We start from the raw sequence: 18,810 nt of genomic DNA on the forward strand, positions 1-18,810 counted from the left end.
AGCTCAGTGAGAAAAGTACTGGAAACTAGCTCAGTGAGAAAGTACTGCTAGGAAGCTCAGTGAGAAAGTACTGGAACTGGCTCAGTGAGAAAGTACTGGACACTGGCTCAGTGAGATACTACTGGAAAACTGGCTCAGTGAGATAAACTGGAACTAGCTCAGTGAGAATACTGGAACTAGCTCAGTGAGAAAGTACTGAAACTGGCTCAGTGAGATATATACTGGAACTGCTCAGTGAGAATAATAACTATGGACTGGCTCAGTGAGATAATACTGGAACTGGTTAGCTCATGTGAGAAAGTACTGGAACTGGCTCAGTGAGAATACTGGAACTAGCTCAGTGAGAAAGTACTGGAATGCACTGGCTAACGGCAGTGAGAAGTAATGGAACTGGCTCAGTGAGAAAGTACTGGAACATGGTAAATTATTTTGAACCAGTAGGAGCTGCTGGTCACAAAACGGAGACCACAATCAACACAAGACACAGAGGGGAAAGCATTCCCTATATTGGAAGTAAACACTGATCACAGACCAGTTGACCTGGGTCTGTGTGTCTTGGGTGTGTGTTCACCTGATCATGTTGCAGGATCTGATGGCCTGATAAAATTACATTTGTAGGTTATTTTTGGTGATAAGAAATCCTATGAGTTATGAGTTAATGTGTGCCCTACAATCCAAAAAGGCCCATAGAATCAAAACCATAGAATCAAAATTCCAATTCCATGGCATTCTGGAACCATTTATAACCCAGAATATAATTAGAATGGATTTAATTATATTTATATGTTAGAGCCACCACTTATAACCATGTTACACATGACGCACGTGTAGTCTGGTTTCTATGACAACAGATCCATCTGCAGACTACTCCCTCCGTGTTGGTGACACATCACAGAGATTGTATGGGAGCACGAGCAAGAGCTGGGTTGAGACGTTTGCTGCTTGTGTGTTTTATCAATGCTTTCTCCCCTGTGTCTATGGCCATGCTCGTTGCTTTTTGACACTGAAGCGGATTCCTTTTCCCCTATTCACATGGATAATTCACAGCCCCACCTCATAGGCTCAAATAAAGGTAGAGTCGCCGGTCATCCTAAAAACAAAATGTGACTATAATAAAAGCCTGGCTTTCATTTTAAGAGCGGTATATTTGCTAAGTGCGTCCTCGACAGCACGAATAAAATGTTATACTATGAATTTGATATTTTCGGTTTATCCGACTCTATCCCGTACAATCCCATTCAATCCGTCCTCGAATCTCATCCAGCCTTGCAGTAGCAGCAGCGGCAGTCTCTCCGTGTGTGTGTCGTTCATTGTGCATTAATAACGCGGACGGGCTGTATCAAAAAACCAGAGCATGCTTTGCTTACCTCATCTTCTTCTCTCCAACGTAATGATAAATGAAGAATGACCTGTATTCAATATGTCACCCTTTCTGGACGATTCTCTCAGTCCAGAATATAGTCGATGTAAATATTATMATATGTATTATCTAGCTATAGCCTAGGCTACGCCAATGCTACGAAGCCGATATGCAGAGCAAGGCAGATGCTAGAAAGGCGACAGGGTGGGGTAAATGCCACAAAACGATGCCACAGTTTTAGTCTCTTTTAAAGTGTATCTCTAACCAGTCCCTCTTGAGGTCCTGCCAGTGTTTTCGGTGCCATTTCAGAACGCTACGGAGAACTGTCCTGGCGAGAGACCGGTCTGTGCGGCTGACAGCGGCTTCTGGGGTGCCATCTTCCCTTCGTCCAGCACACGGAGAGTGGACGCGCGGGAGGGAGGGATATAGAGAGGGGGGGGCATTCACAGTGGCTTCGTTCCGCTGAAGGCCTACAGCTGCTGTAGCTACTGTAGGCTAAGTCCATACCACCCTTCTGTTTCCTCTCCAAACCAATGATATTCAATGGTCGTCGGGTTCAAACTGATGTTTCTTTTTTGAAGTGTGACCACTAAGCCTGTGACCCTGACAACACCACCAGGTAATAATGTAACATGTCTAGCACTTAATGAAAAACAGTATTAGGCCTACTTAAATCCATGATGAGAGGAATTGGATGTCCATGTGATATCCATCCTTGTTGAACCCATCTTAGTTGGCTACACTACAGRGAACAGCTGTTCCCCTCGGACAGGTAAACAGATGGGGTTGTAAGGTCAAAAGTGAATGCCTTTCCCTTTTGTAGGCTAGGTTTTGGGTTAGGACACCTCAAACCTATTTTTATTTTATTTATTAATTTAACCTTTATTTTACACGACTAAGATCTTCTGACCTGCATACAGACAAAGTACAGGGCCAAGGACATAACATCAATCGACATCGACGGAATCATTGAACATAGCCTGCAAGATGGCAGGTGTGAATGATCTGTACCCAACTAAGATGTTGGTGTGGTCACAGACTTTCACTTCCGCTGTCTAGCCTTGATTTTCAAGCCACATATTCTTCAGATACCATTAAAGAAGAAATATCCTTGAAGTTGAGCCCACTTAAAGGGGCATTCCAGTTAAATTGTGATTTTACAGTTTTTTCTTAAATTATATTTCCACACAATGAGGTCGAAATAACACTGAAATTGTGAAAATTATGATAATGTCTTTTTTGTTTAAGAGCCTGGAATTTCAGCCTGTTCAGGTTGAATGGAACTTTTGGCCCACATCATGATATTCACAATGTGACCTGTTTATAATAGGCCAATGACTGTTCATCTGGGAAAGGGGTGGGCTCTAGACCATCCTATCAGCCAATCAGGTCTGTGCATGTAAATATTTTCTATTTTGTTTCCTAATGCCTACACCATTAGACCGAGCGTTTCAAGGGCCAATGAGGCTCAGGGAAATGAAGTTGTTTTATTAGACATACAGTGAAGATTTAAAAATACATTTACAAAGATTGCATGGGGGCTTTAAAGTGTCTGAGAAAGGAAACAGAGGCCCAATTATCTTCTGGCCAGCAGAGAGCATCCCTTACCCACTTGAACTCCATGTTGCAAGTGTGAAGACAACACACTAAGTTCAAGGGGGGTGCATACGCAATTTAGATAACTACTGAAACTAGCCTACCCAATGTCTTGTTGTCACCGAGTTGGATAGCATACATCTAGCCTTCTGACCCTCACGTACACTGAGGCCTACAGTTTCTGTGAGCCGACGGCAGAGATTTCTGCCCCACTATGCATCTCCATMGAGGTTTCTAACAGAACTTTTCCACAATACTATGTACAAAACACACACACACACATTCACTCACACAGAGTAAAACTCCAAACACCATGGACATATCTTGTAATAATTTGTTATTACATTGTTATTATTACAGCAGGCCATAGGGGGCGCCAGGTAGCCTAACGGTTAAGAGTGTTGGGCCAGTAACCGAAAGGTCACTGGTTTGAATCCCTGAGCCGATTAGGTTAAAAATCTGATAATGTGCCCTTGAGCAAGGCACTAAACCCTCAATTCTCCGGTAAGTCGCTCTGGATAAGAGCGTCTGCTAAATGACTTAACATTTGTGTTGTAAGAGAAAGGAGAAAGAAAAAGTAGTCGAAGCAGGTGATCACTGAAATGTTTATTAATGGCTGTCAACAGAGACAGAGATACACACAGAAATCGAATAAGAGAATCCACTCATACTGTACATCCCCCTCAAAGTCAGGGAGATTTAAATGAAAACTCATACATCCATATTTTACTGACATAAAGCTACAAAACAAACAAAACTGCTAAATTACTAAAATGTAAAACATAAATGACACATTAAGACARAAAGAACCAGCAGAAAAAAATAGAGGCTTCCAGTTGACAGAGACAGAAATATGTAAGAAATTACAGAGAACAAAGTGAAGAGGACTATGGTCACTGATGGTGCTAGGAAATTCAACAAAACAATCAAATAAACTCACTATTCTCTTGTCTGGTCAAACAAAAACCTCAATACCCAAACTTTGTAACTATGAGTCCATCTCAAACATTACTAAAGACAACCTCCACTTCTACAGTAAGTACCTCACATTGCTATACATTTTCAAACATCTGGAAAACCGATTTCCCTTACAGGCCTACACTTGTAATAGCCCAAATATAAGTTGCCCTTAACCACAGATCTAGGATCAGATTATCCAACCCTAAMCATTATGAGGATTAGAACAATATCTCACCCCAGACCTGTGTTAAGGAGCAACTTCTACATCCTCATAACCTACTCTATTGCCTAGTAACAGATCTGGAAGTAATGGCTGGGGGATTTGAAGGGGCTTTTGTAATTGAACGTGTCCAGAGGAGAATACGTATTTTGATTGGTGCTTTTCTGCAGGGGGAGGGTGAAGGCGGGGGGTGTTTTGCATGTCTCGGGCTTAGTTCGGTCTGAGGTGGGGGGGCCTCCTTTGGTCTGAGGAGGGGTGGGGGTTCTGGTGGGTCTAGAGTTGGGGACCGTGGGGGCTGATTTGGCCCCTTCAGAAGACCCAGTCCTTTTTGTTTGGGGGCTCAGATAGATCTGCATAGTCACTAAGTGAAGAGGTGAAATGAGGGGTAAAGGTTGAGGGTGAAAGTAGGGGACGAAGTGATGTATGTTAGTGTGAGCAGATGGTGAGGGGTTGAAGTGTTGGGGTGTGAGGGAGCAGGTGGTGAGGGGTTGAAGTGTTGGGGTGTGAGGGAGCAGGTGGTGAGGGGTTGAAGTGTTGGGGTGTGAGGAGATGGTCAGGGGTTGAAGTGTTGAGGTGGGAGGGAAAGGTGTGGATGTGTCGTGGAGAGGGAATGGGAAGGGAAGAGAAGTCATGATGATACATGGTGAGAAAATGAGAGACAAGGATAAAACAAGTGTTCAAATACAGTGCTTACTTGTACTTTAGAAACCAGAAGATGTATTTGCCACAGATTAGATTTGAGCTTTTAGTAGATATTATTCCATAAACTTGACAAACTTGACAGACGCTGTCTCTTCTGAGATAGATAATGCATGGGATCAGTAACAGGCGGTGGAGAATACAGTCATAGTATGTAGAACTCAGTGGAGGCTGCTGAGGGAGGACGGCTCAAAGTAATGGCTGGAATGAAGTCAATGGAGTGGTGTCAACAACATGGAAACCAYRYGTTTGGTACCATTTCATTGACTCCATTCAGCCATTACTAGGAGAGCTAGACTAAGACATATCCAGTTGAGGTTAACAATGTTATTCCAGGAGGTTGGACTGAGRCCTACCTTTACAGTGCGTCACATGCCTCGACCCTGTAGAAAACAAACACAGAAACAGAGAGAGCAGGTCACTCTATGTGGGAGTTATAGTAGCCACTCTAACCATTTGTCAGTGGTGTAAATTACTTAAGTAAAAATACTTTAAAGTACTACTTAAGTCGTTTTTGGGGGTATCTGTACTTTACTATTTATATATTTTTGTCAACTTTTACTTMACTACATTCCTAAAGAAAAGAATGTACTTTTTCTCCATACATTTTCCCTGACACGCAAAAGTACTCATTACATTTTCAATGCTTAGCAGGACAGGAAAATGGTCCAATTCATGCACTTATCAAGAGAACATCCCTGGTCATCCCTACTGCCTCTGATCTGGCAGACTCACTAAACACAAATGCTCCGTATGTAAATGATGTCTGACTGTTGGAGTGTGCCCCTGGCTATACCTAAATAAAAAAACAAGAAAATTGTGCTGCCTGGTTTGCTTAATATAAAGAATTTGAAAAGATTTTTACTTTTAATACTTAAGTATATATTAGCAATTACATTTACTTTTGATACTTAAGTATATTTAAAACCAAATACTTTTACTCAAGTAATATTTTACTGGGTGACTTTCACTTTTACTTAGTAATTACTTTGTCATTTTCTATTTAGGTATCTTTACTTTTACTCAAGTATGACATTTGGGTACTTTTTCCACCACTGCCATTTATCAATGGTATGTTACAGTAGGATCAATCTAACCAACAGCTTGTTTCCCATTTCATTAACCTTAAATAAAGTTTAAATAAATAAATACAAATATTAAACCTGGCCATTACTCTACCCAAGCCCTGTTGTCCATCTTAGTGCTGCTCCCTGCTAGTGGGAAGAGCACACTACAGTAGACATTAAAKAATTGTCTTACCTACACTGGCTGCAGGCTCCTTGGTTTTGCTGCAAGGAGAGAGTGAGAAAGAAGAAGTTAGGCCCCATCCCACAAGCATGGAAATGTTTCTCAATCTCACATCTATTCTCAATCTCACGCTCGTCTAGAACAAGGATGGACAACTCCAGTCCATGAGGGCCACAGTTCTGATGCTTTTAGTTTTTACACCAGGTTACCAGATATAAACCAGTKTCTGATTGACGAACTAGGATGGAAACCAGCAGACCTTCAAGGACCAGAGTTGTGACTCCTGCTCTAGGGATGTATTTGAAACTACGTAAGAGCCTTATAGACTCAGTACAGAACAGTTATAGCCACGGGAAGATGTTTGGGCATGGGGCTGCCGCTAATGCAGGACTTAAAGGCCCACTGTTGTGAGAAATCCCAACAAAAATGTCTTGTGATTTGTTTCAGGGCATGCTACAGCCCCCTCATCACCCTTACTTTCCGTGGCTATGTTCAGAACACATTTTAACACCCCTTCCCTCTTACTGACACAGACGTCTAAGTTCCTGTGSAGTATCTGCCTACTAACATACCTATCGGCTTTCTTACTGCCGGGGGCCGCTGTTGAGCCTGAGGGGCCAGGTCGGGGGCCGGGCCGAGCTGTCTTAGAGGTACAGTCCTTCAGACTGCCTGCTGAACTCTTCACAMCACTGAGGGAGAAAGGGGGAGGGGAGAGAAAAAAGAGAGAGGCGGSGGAGAGAGTGGGACAACAGCAAGTGTATGATTAATTTGTTAAAATTTATCTAGCTAGAGTTACAGTAGAGGTTTAGTAATCATACTGTACCTCTCTGTTAGTGATTGTGTACTGTACCTCTTGGCTGATGCTCCTGGTAAGGGGCTGTAGTTCCGTGTGGTGGAGGTAGAGGGCATTGTAGAGCTTGTGGAGCTTTTCTTCAGAGAGGCAAGGCTGTTCATTGATGGTCTGGACAGCAGGGCAAGAGACACAGGCCTAGCTGCTGATGCATAGGGGAAATGTGGGTGAGGAGGGTGTGTGTGTATGTAGCATTGCCTCAGAGCTATACAAAACATACTATACACATTTCTGAGCACCTCCAAGACATAGGATACTGATGTACTAATGATTTTGTTACTTTAGACAGAAACAAAAGTAGGGTGGTTGGTCGTGAGGGATGGGTGGGTGTAATCAACGACTGTCTATCAATCCAAAGGTTGTGTTTTCGAGTCGCGTTGGGGACAACTGTAGCATTTTAGCTAACCCTTATTCTAAACCAAACCCAATTCACTTAACCTTTCACGTAAATTCACCTAACCTTTGTCTTAATTCTTTTAATGAACCTTTACTTAACTAGGCAAGTCAGTTAAGAACAAATTCTTATTTACAATGACAACCTAGGAACAGTGCCTTGTTCAGGGGCAGAACGACAGATTTTGACCTTGTCAGCTCAGGGATTCGATCTAATTCTCCCCATAATTCTCCTTTGTTGTTATGACGCAACAAGCAACTTGGTCTCAGAGAAAGACGCATAATACTATACATCCTCCAAGATCTATGTAAGTTACATCATCCAATTCTTGCTATTGTACAACTGTAAGACGCATGATACTGTACTTCCTCTAATTCATATGATATTGTGTGACCCCTATTCCATTCATAATGTAACCTAACAATGTAACATACAGTATCATACTATTTTTTTTATTTCACCTTTATTTAACCAGGTAGGCTAGTTGAGAACAAGTTCTCATTTACAACTGCGACCTGGCCAAGATAAACCAAAGCAGTTTGACACATACAACAACACAGAGTTACACATGGAGTAAACAAACATACAGTCAATAATACAGTAGGAAAAAATGTATATACAGTGTGTGCAAATGAGGTAGGTACCAGTGGGACGCTAGCATCCCACCTCGACAACAGCGAGTGAAATTGCAGGGCGCCAAATTCAAAACAACAGAAATCCCATAATTAAAATTCCTCAAACATACAAGTATTATAGGAAAAAATCTATATACAGTGTGTGCAAATGAGGGAGGTACCAGTGGGACGCTAGCATCCCACCTCGACAACAGTCAGTGAAATTGCAGGGCGCCAAATTCAAAACAACAGRAATCCCATAATTAAAATTCCTCAAACATACAATTATTATACACCATTTTAAAGATAAACTTCTTGTAAATCCAACCACAGTGWCCGATTTCAAAAAGGCTTTACTGCGAAAGCACAYCATGTGATTATGTTAGGTCAGCACCTAGTCACAGAAAACCATACAGCCATTTTTCCAGCCAAAGAGAGGAGTCASAAAAAGCAGAAATRGAGATAAAATGAATCACTAACCTTTGATGATCTTCATCAGATGGCACTCATAGGACTTCATGTTACACAATAGATGTTTGTTTTGTTCGATAAAGTTCATATTTATATCCAAAAATCTCAGTTTACATTTGCGCGTTACGTTCAGAAATGCATTGTCTCAAACAAACATCCGGTGAAAGTGCAGAGAGCCACATCAAATTACAGAAATACTCATCATAAACATTGATAAACGATACAAGTGTTAAACATAGGAATAAAGATAAACCTCTCCTTAATGCAACCGCTGTGTCAGATTTCAAAAAGGCTTTACGGCGAAAGCACACTTTGCGATTATGTTGGGTCTGCGCGCTAGCCCAAAACAAGAGTCCTTTTCCTACCAAAGGAGAGTTGCACAAAAGTCAGAATAGCATTAAAATTTATCACTTACCTTTGATGATCTTCATCTGGTGGCGCACCAGGTCTCCATGTTAGACAAAAATGTTTTTTTGTTCGATAATGTCCAAAAACTCCTTTTTGTTTGCACGTTTTGTCCAGTAACCTGAATGCTCAAGGCGCGGCACCAAGTCCAGACAAAAGTCCAAAAAAGTACAATAAAAGTTAGTAGAAACATGCCAAACGATGTTTAAAATCAATCCTCCGGTTGTTTTTGTCATAAATAATCAATAATATTTCAACCGGACAAAAGCTYCGTCAATAGAAAAAGAGAAACAAGAAAGGCGCGTTCCCGATCAGGCGCAGGACTCATGGCTGGAAATGTCCACTGGCCACTGAAAGTGCTGTATTTCCCTCATTTTTCAGAGTAAAAGCCTGAAACAATGCCTAAAGACTGGCCACATGTAGAGGAAGCCACAGAGCTCGTGAATTGGGTCCTAAGTCTTTGTATGGTGGATAGGCTTTCAATGGAAAAACAGCCTTTCAAAATAATAGTACTTCCTGGTTGGATTTTCCTCTGGTTTTCACCTGCCATATCAGTTCTGTTATACTCACAGATATTATTTTAACAGTTTTGGAAACTTTAGAGTGTTTTCTATATATATGCATACACTAGCTTCTGGGCCTGAGTAKCATGCAGTTTAATTTGGGCAYGCTTTTCATCCAAMATTCTGAATGCTGCCCCCTACCCTAGTGAAGATAAGGGAGGTAAGGCAATAAATAGGCCATGGTGGCGAAGTAATTACAATATAGCATTTAAACACTGGAATGGTACATGTGCAGAAGATGAATGTGCAAGTAGAGATACTGGGGTGCAAAGGAGAGAGATAAATAAATACAGTATGGGGATGAGGTAGTTGGATGGGTTATTTACAGATGGGCTATGTACAGGTGCATTGATCTGTGAGCTGCTCTGACAGCTGGTGCTTAAAGCTAGTGAGGGAGATATGAGTCTCCAGCTTCAGTGATTTTTGCAGTTYGTTCCAGTCATTGGCAGCAGAGAACTGGAAGGAAAGGCGGCCAAAGGAAGAATTGGCTTTGGGGGTGACCAGTGAGATATACCTGCTGGAGCGCGTGCTACGGGTGGGTGCTGCTATGGTGACCAGTGAGCTGAGATAAGGCGGGGCTTTACCTAGCAGAGACTTGTAGATGACATGGAGCCAGTGGGTTTGGCGACGAGTATGAAGCAAGGGCCAGCCAACGAGAGCATACAGGTCGCAGTGGTGGGTAGTATATGGGGCTTTGGTGACAAAACGGATGGCACTGTGATAGACTGCATCCAATTTGTTGAGTAGAGTGTTGGAGGCTATTTTGTAAATGACATCGCCGAAGTCGAGGATCGGTAGGATGGTCAGTTTAACGAGGGTATGTTTGGCAGCATGAGTGAAGGATGCTTTGTCTGCGAAATAGAAAGCCGGTTCTAGGTTTAATTTTGGATTGGAGATGCTTAATGTGAGTCTGGAAGGAGAGTTTACAGTCTAACCAGACACCTAGGTATTTGTAGTTGTCCACATATTCTAAGTCAGAACCGTCCAGAGTAGTGATGCTAGGCGGGCGGGCAGGTGCGGGGCAGCGATCGGTTGAATGTGTTTAGTTTTACTTGCATTTAAGAGCAGTTGGAGGCCACGGAAGGAGAGTTGTATAGCATTGAAGCTTGTCTGGAGGTTAGTTAACAGTGTCTAAAGAAGGGCCAGAGGTATACAGAATGGTGTCGTCTGCGTAGAGGTGGATCAGAGAATCACCAGCAGCAAGAGAGACATTATTGATGTATACAGAGAAGAGAGTCGGCCCGAGAATTGAACCCTGTGGCACCCCCATAGAGACTATATGGAGTGTCACAGAGTTACATACAGAATAATACGAAGATTCTCTGGTCTGATGAAACCAAGATTGAACTCTTTGGCCTGAATGCCAAGCGTCACATCCGGAGGAAAGCTGGCACCATCCCTATGGTAAGCATAGTGGCAGCATCATGCTGTGGGGATGTTTTTCAGTGGCAGGGACTGGGAGACTAGTCAGGATAGAGGGAAAGATGAACTGAGCAAAGTACAGAGAGATCCTTGATGAAAACCTGCTCTAGAGCACTCAGGACCTCAGACTGGGGCGAAGGACAACAACTCTAAGCACACAGCCAAAACAACGCAGGAGTGGCTTCGGGACAAGTGTGAATGTGAATCTGAATGTCCTTGAGTGGCCCAGCCAGAGCCCGGACTTGAACCCGATCAAACATCTCTGGAGAGATCTGAAAATAGCTGTGCAGAGACGCTCCTCATCTAACCTGACAGAGCTTGAGATGATCTGCAGAGAAGAATGGGAGAAACTCCCCAAATACAGGCTTGTCAAGCTTGTACTGTCATACCCAAGAAGACTCGAGGCTGTAATTGCTGCAAAAGGTGCTTCAACAAAGCACTGAGTAAAGTGTCTGAATACTTATGTAAATGTGATATTTCTGATTTTTATTTTAAATAAATGAACAAAAATGTCTAAAAAMCTGTTTTTGCTTTGTCATAATGGGGTATTGTGTGTAGATTGTTGAGGAAAAAAACTATTTGATACATTTTAGAATAAGGCTGTAACCTAACAAAATGTGGAAAAAGTCAAGGGGTCTGAATAATTTCTGATGGCACTGTATATACTGAACAAAAATATAAACGCAACATGTAAAGTGTTGGTCCCATGTTTCATGAGCTGAAAAAAAAGATTGCCGAAATGTTCCATGTGCACAAAAAGCTTATTTTCCCAAATTTGGTGCAGAAATTTGGTTACATCCCTGTTAGTGAGCATTTCTCCTTTGCCAAGATAATCCATCCACCTAACAGGTGTGGCATATCAAGAAGCTGATTAAACAGCATGATCATTACACTGGTGCACCTTGTGCTGTGGACAATAAAAGGCCACTCCAAAATGTGCAGTTTTGTCACATAACACAATTGTCACGCTCTGACCTTAGTTCCTTTTTTATGTCTCTATTTTGGTTTGGTCAGGRCGTGAGTTGGGGTGGGCATTCTATGTTTTGTTCTATGTTTTGTATTTCTAGGTGTTTGACCTGGTGTGGTTCTCAATCAGAGGCAGCTGTCTATCGTTGTCTCTGATTGAGAACCATACTTAGGTAGCCTCATCCCACCTGTGTTTTGTGGGTTGTTGTTTCCTGYTGTGTGTCKGCACCAGCCAGAACTGTTTCGGTCGTTATTCTTTGTTATTTTTGTTATTTCAGTGTTCATTTAATAAATATGGACACGTACCACGCTGCACCTTGGTCCTCTTCTCCTTCTCCCGACGACAATCGTTACAACAATACCACAGATTTCTCAAGTTTTGAGGGAGCGTGCAACTGGCTTGCTGACTGCAGGAAGGTCCACCAGAGCATTTGCCAGATAATTTTATGTTAATTTCTCTACTATAAGCCACCTCCAACGCTGTTTTAGAGAATTTGGCAGTATGCCCAACAATGTAGCATTTACAAAAATATAAACACAACATTCAACAATTCAAACGATTTTACTGAGTTACAGTTCATATAAGGAAATAAGTCAATTGAAATAAATTCATTAGGCCCTAGTCTATGGATTTCACATGACCGGGCAGGGGCCATCCATTGGGGAGCAAGGCCTAGCCAATCAGAATTTGTTTTTCCCCACAATATGGCTTTATTACAAACAGAAATACTCAGCTGTCCGGGTGGCTGGTCTCAGACGATTGTAAATAAGAATWGAATATATTTCTAAACACTTCTACATTAATGTGGATGCTAACATGATTATGGCTAATCATGAATTAATCATGAATAATGATGAGTGAGAAAGTTACAGAGCGTCAAAGATCATACTCCMAAGACATGCTAACCTCCTCTGTTATTGGTAATGGTGAATTGTTAGCATGTCTTGGGGGTATGATCTTTGACGCTCTGTAACTTTCTCACTCATCCTTATTCACGATTCATTAAGGATGACCCGTAATCATGGTGTCTTCAGAAACACATTCTATTCTGATTTATAGTAAAAGTGACTCCAAAATGACACAATACATGACTTACTAATTGGGCACAAAATAATCTGAAACACAACCAAAACAAACTGCAAATACATTCAACAAGTTTGTAGAGTCACAAGCTTGATGTAGTCATTGCTTGCTAGGAATATGGGACCAAATACTAAACCTTTGACTACTTTATTTATAAAGAATCCTTAGGGGTGTCAATCATTTTGACTCCTACCATTTTGAGAGAAAAAAAGATTACTTGTTAAACATAATCTCTTTCTCTGAGCAATTGTATTAGTATAAAACAATATCATTTCCCAAATTCTTTTTGGATACAATATAGCTCATTATTTGAATTATTTATTTTATACAGTCATTATTGCTCATCTTTATCAAGGGTGTCAATCATTTTGGACCCCACTATGTGTGTGTACCTTTCTCAGCAGGTCCTTTCTTGGCGTTGGTGGCCTGGTGTTCCTCTGAGATGTTGAGTCTCTTGAGGACGTCTGCCAGGGCCATCTTCAGAAGCTGGATCTCATCATCCTGTATCTGCATCCGCTGCTCCAGGTATGTCAGGCGGTCTGCTACATCTATCCCGCTCGCTGCAGAGCTGCAGTCATCTGGGGAGCACAACCACACASAGAGTTAGCCCACTGAGCTAAAGCCACTGCTTCAGGTACATCAGATGGTTCACTATATCCATCCCGCATGCCACCAAGCTACGGTAACATAGACAGCTAAAGCCATTTGTACCCAACCAGCGCCACTAACACTGTCTTAGCCCACTGAACTAAAGCCACTGGCCATTGGGCAATTCAAGACCATGTTAGCACACACACACACACACAGCGTTACTGATGCTTCCAGGTGATTGATATAGACTCAAACAGATTCATTAAAAAAGACTGAACAGTCAGACTCAAACAGACTGAATATTCACACAGATTCATCAAACAGACTGACCAGTCACAGACTCAAACAGACTGAATATTCACACAGATTCATCAAACAGACTGACCAGTCACAGACTCAAACAGACTGACCAGTCACAGACTCAAACAGAATTCTTCACATATCACACAGACACCTTACACAGTAACATAAATACTGTAGACATAAAAGCTAAAACAAACAATAGCACATRCACTATAATTCACACATAACAAACACCACACACACATGCCACAGACACACACATCACTCAGATAAAAACCAAGAGACAATTTTCTATAAATTACATCAATAGGAAGAACACTCCTAATAAATTGTATCATTTTGTATATATATATAAAAAAATTACTAAACCATATGAAAGCACGACCACAGAGATCAAATGAAATACATCTGCTACTACAAAGACCAAGACAATAGGTGCCATCTGTGTCCTTTTAGTAGACTCTAATCCCTATGASAGTGATGCTAGTAAGTGACTGGTGGAATGGTAAACAAAAAGAACAGAAGCTGTCGTATACCTTTGGAAACCCTGTGCAGTGAGGAGATGTCATAAAGATTCCTCATACTGGGTAACCCTTCCTCCACTCCAGAACTCCTCCTCCTCCTCTCTTCCACTGTCTGACAGACAATATCTTCCTCCATCCTAGTGATTGCCAGCTCTCTCCCTCTCTTTTTCTCTTTGTTTTCCACTGGCTGGTGTTCTCATCTCCACTGTTCCATCCTCTGTTCCAGTTCTGTCACACAGTAGAACACGGAGCTCCCTTCCTCTCCGCTCCAGCCAGCCTCACACCAAGATCACAAAATGTATATCACAACAACTGTTCTCTTACATTTTACATTCTCTCTTCCTGTCCTGTTTTCCTCTGTAACAGCATCAAATCCAGGTCACAAAGACTTTGAGTCCATGGTGAGGTTATGAAACATTATTAAGGGTTTTTTCTCTCGGTCTCTCCTTTATCACGCTCCCTCTCTCTCTGGGTGGTGTCTGCTGTTGTGGGGCATGCTGATGTTTACAACATTGCTTCAAGCCTTGATCTGAGGTTGCGTGTGCATGTGTGTGTGTGTTAGTGTTTGATCATGCCTATACACTCCTATCCTCTCCAATTCGGCCTAAAGTGAGGTGTTTGTGTGTTTGTGTGTGTTATACAATAGCACAATGATAATCCCTCAGACTGAGCCTCTTTAGGCTAAGAGAACCCCACCCCACCTGATTAACCTTCTGTCAGACTGACAGACAGAAAGAGGAAGAGATTAGGAGGGAGAGGTGGACAGAAAGAGAGAGCTGATAAAGAGGAGGAAATAGAAAGGGAGGGAGAGAGAGGTGGACAGAGAGAGAGAGAGGTGGACAGAGAGAGAGAGAGCGACGGTGGACAGAGAGAGGAGAGAGAGAGAGAGAGAGAGAGAAGAGAGAGGAGAGAAGGAGAGAGAGAGAGAGAGAGAGAGAAAGAGCAGGAGTGGAAGAGGCGGACAGAAAGAGAGAGGAGGAGAGAAGAGAGAGGGTAGAAGAAGAGAGAGAGAAAATAATACAGATGGAGAGAGAGACTATGACAGAGAGAGAGAGTTAGACACAAATAGAGATGTAAAGTAAGAACAGAGAGAGCGAGAGACAGGTTGCATGGCCTTGTATTGTTCTCCTGTAAGAAGCTTGTCCAGCTCATTGATCACCCGCTCTTCCAGTCTTTTATTTACAATAGTACAGGCCACTCTGACTGATGGAGGCTGAACGTTACACACAACACATGCTAATACACCAGCAGTGACTGACAAACCATGCCAAGTGTCAACACATCTCATTTATTTAGGAGAGTGAATATGTGAGGATATACCATAGCATTTAGCAAATACAGGTTATTTTAGGCATAGTCTAGCCATATATGCAGATAAGCGTAGTCTGCTATATTTGGCATTGTGACCCGGTGTACTCTCTGACTTAGTGTTTCTCTTCCTGTTTTTGGCTGTGACATCAGGCCTGTGCCACCTCCAGAAACCTAATGTGGGATTGGGATTAGAATAGCCTGTAATCCCAGCCCTGGAAAAGGGAATTAGTAGCACCCAGCTCAAATCTCTATTGCTGCACTAACTCAACTATACAAAACCACAAACCCAGCCTTCACACACATACGCACAGCCTACAAACACACGCAGTCTACACACACACACACACACACGCAGCCTACAAACACACAGTCTACACACACACACACACACACACACACACACACAGTCTACACACACACGCTCAAGCTAACAGGATTGTGTAATAGAATCACACTACACAACATAGAAACAACCCTAAAACAAACATTTAGAAAACCATAGGCCTATAGCAATTATGTTGATGTAGAGGGCAGTAATTTGATATTCTCCTTTCCAAGATGGTGTGCTTTGAGAATGGCAGAATGAACATGTGTCTATTCATATCCCAAATTCACCACCCTCCTTGCATACCCACACAAACCCTCTGACAGACACCAATACCCCCCCATCACACAGTCAGGCCCCCAATTACTAGAGGTAAAGTGACACTTTGTAGCAATTGGAATTGCCCCTTCCCCCCAAAAATAATGTATGTTCAGAGGAATCTTCCCTTTCGTTGCTTTACCTATATGAATTGTACCCCACCCCGCCATCCCCCACACATACAGTACCGGTCATGAAGTCTGTGTCTGGAGCCAGCAGGGAGTCTTGGTGGTAGGTCTCCCTAAGAGAGGGCCTCCTCAGTCCCATCTCCTCCATCCCCAACCCCTGGTCCACCAACTCCTCCATGGGACTGTCCTCCATCGACGTCCCAGACGCCATGCCTACCCACCTCTGTGTGTGCGAGTGTGTGAGGGTGTGATCCTACAAAAGGGTTGCTTACACTCCTCCTCTTCCACTGAGCTCAGTCAATCACCTTCCCTTATCCGCTCCCCTCCCTCCCTCTTTCATCCCTGGTTCCAGAGCCATAGCGGAGAGTAGATGGAGCCTAGAGGGAGATGGGTGGGAAGATGATGTCATTAAGGAGAGATTAAAAGGCCCTGGTAAGCCATCTCAAGCCCTCAGCCAAGAACGACAGGACAGTGGAGTGATGGAAGAAGAGGGGGAGGAAGGTAGAGGAGTGGAGTGCTGGAAGGGAGAGAGGGGGGAAGAGGTGAAAGGGCACTTGGTCTCAAACAAGTTAACTTCAGCTTCCACCAGAGATGTGGGCAGGGGTTGCTATGGCTACCTGGGTTTGTGTAACAACACTCTCAGAGCCAAAGTGAGAATAGTTAACAAACACACAATTCATATTCCTCAACAAAGATGTATTGGTCTTGCACTGATACCAAACTGCTGATGTTTTCAAAATATGTATCCATCCACCCACACTAAAGCAAAGTGCTTGCATCAGACTGCCAGCTGGTCAGGCTGCTGCATCGTAGGCCAAGTAGGGCTGATGAGCTACAGAAGATTAGGAGGAATCTTGATTAATTAATTAAAGGCATCACAGGGACAATAAGCTGACCATGTTAATTATAATTATGGGGAAGGCAGCTCCGGATAAAAGTTACCCACTGATCTACGATCAGCTCTAACCCTCCCCAATCCTATCCTTAATCATTAGGGTGGAAACACTCAAACATACCTTATCAGTGTCTAGGGGTAAGTATATCCTACTATGCAGTAAAGGAAGAGTTGAACAACAGATGAAAGGGCATTAGGGTACACAAGGGCCTCACCAATAAGACCTAGAGTAAGCTTCTTCCTTTGTCTATTTTGCACTTTACTAGATTGGTATTCAAGCAGATGGTCTGCCATCCCAAGTGTGCTGCACTGCACATTATCAGTATGTTTGCACTGCCCACTGCTGATGTAGCGTAGTTAGTTTCAGCTAGTATTGCACACACACACATGTAGTGGCATCACCTTCCATTAGGCATGTGATAACACCGGTACCGGTCACCCTCATAACTGCGTAACTGTCCCCCATAGACAGCCCCCGCTTTCATTTTCCTAATAGCAGGCCTAACAGTACTGATGGGAGTGGATTGTGGGTGCTTGGAGGCTACAGTACTGATGGGAGTGGATTGTGGGTGCTCCGAGCCTACAGTACTGATGGGAGTGGGATTGTGGGTGCTTGAGGCCTACAGTACTGATGGGAGTGGATTGTGGGTGCTTGAGGCTACAGTACTGATGGAGTGGATTGTGGGTGCTCGAGGCCTACAGTAACTGATGGGAGTGGATTGTGGGTGCTCGAGGCCTACAGTACTGATGGGAGTGGATTGTGGGTGCTTGAAGGCCCTACAGTACTGATGGGAGTGGATTGTGGGTGCTTGCGGCTACAGTACTGATGGGAGTGGATTGTGGGTGCTTGAGGCTACATCTGATGGAGTGGATTGTGGTGCTGAGGCCTACAGTACTGATGGGAAGTGGATTGTGGGTGCCTTGAGGCCTACAGTACTGAATGGAGTGGATTGTGGTGCTTGGGGCCTACAGTACTGATGGGAGTGGGATTGTGGGTGCTTGGGCCTACAGTACTGATGGGAGTGGATTGGGTGTTGAGGCCTACAGTACTGATGGGAGTGGATTGTGGGTGCTTGAGGCCTACGTACTGATGGGAGTGGATTGTGGGGTGCTCGAGGCCTACAGTACTTGATGGGAGTGGATTGTGGCGGCTGAGGCCTACAAGTACTGATGGGAGTGGATTGTTGCCGGCTTACGTCACTATGGGAGAGTGGCTCGAGCCTACAGTACTACTGGGGGCGTGGGATTTCGTGGAGTGCTTCGAGGGCCTACATAGTATGGATGGGAGTGGTATTGTGGGTGCTTGAGGCTACAGAGTACTGATGGGAGTGGATGTGGGGTGCTTGTAAGGCTCAGTATGATGGGAGTGGATTGTGGGTGCTCGAAGGCTACCAGTACTTGATTGTGGAGTGAGAAGTGTGGGTTGCTCGAGGCCTACAGTACTGATGGGTAGTGGATTGTGGGTGCTCGAGGGCCTACAGTAATTGATGGGAGTGGAATTGTGGGGCTGTCAGAGTGCCGTACCAGATACTGACTGGAGAGTGGATTTGTTGGCGTGCTCGA

The 18,810-nt window shown here is 43.3% G+C and overlaps 1 protein-coding gene across 3 annotated transcripts; it reads right to left on the reverse strand.

Annotated features, from left to right (window-relative positions):
* Positions 1–3,545: 3,545 nt before the first annotated feature.
* Positions 3,546–16,625, reverse strand: LOC112069026 (echinoderm microtubule-associated protein-like 1). Of its 3 annotated transcripts, none has more exons than XM_024136277.2 (7): positions 16,413–16,625; positions 13,245–13,430; positions 6,934–7,078; positions 6,656–6,772; positions 6,096–6,124; positions 5,192–5,218; positions 3,546–4,497 (listed from the first exon to the last, which is right to left on the reverse strand). In XM_024136277.2, the coding sequence occupies exons 1-7, from the start codon at positions 16,561–16,563 to the stop codon at positions 4,205–4,207; spliced, it is 948 nt and encodes a 315-aa protein (XP_023992045.1). In that variant the 5' UTR covers positions 16,564–16,625; the 3' UTR covers positions 3,546–4,204. The 3 variants fall into 3 exon arrangements, with proteins under 3 accessions (XP_023992045.1, XP_023992046.1, XP_023992047.1); XM_024136278.2 differs by having other exon boundaries at positions 6,934–7,075; positions 16,413–16,622; XM_024136279.2 differs by lacking the exon at positions 16,413–16,625 and adding an exon at positions 14,283–14,932.
* Positions 16,626–18,810: the final 2,185 nt, after the last annotated feature.

This window comes from Salvelinus sp. IW2-2015, unplaced genomic scaffold (assembly GCF_002910315.2).
Source record: "Salvelinus sp. IW2-2015 unplaced genomic scaffold, ASM291031v2 Un_scaffold861, whole genome shotgun sequence".
NCBI classification, from domain to species: domain Eukaryota; kingdom Metazoa; phylum Chordata; class Actinopteri; order Salmoniformes; family Salmonidae; genus Salvelinus; species Salvelinus sp. IW2-2015.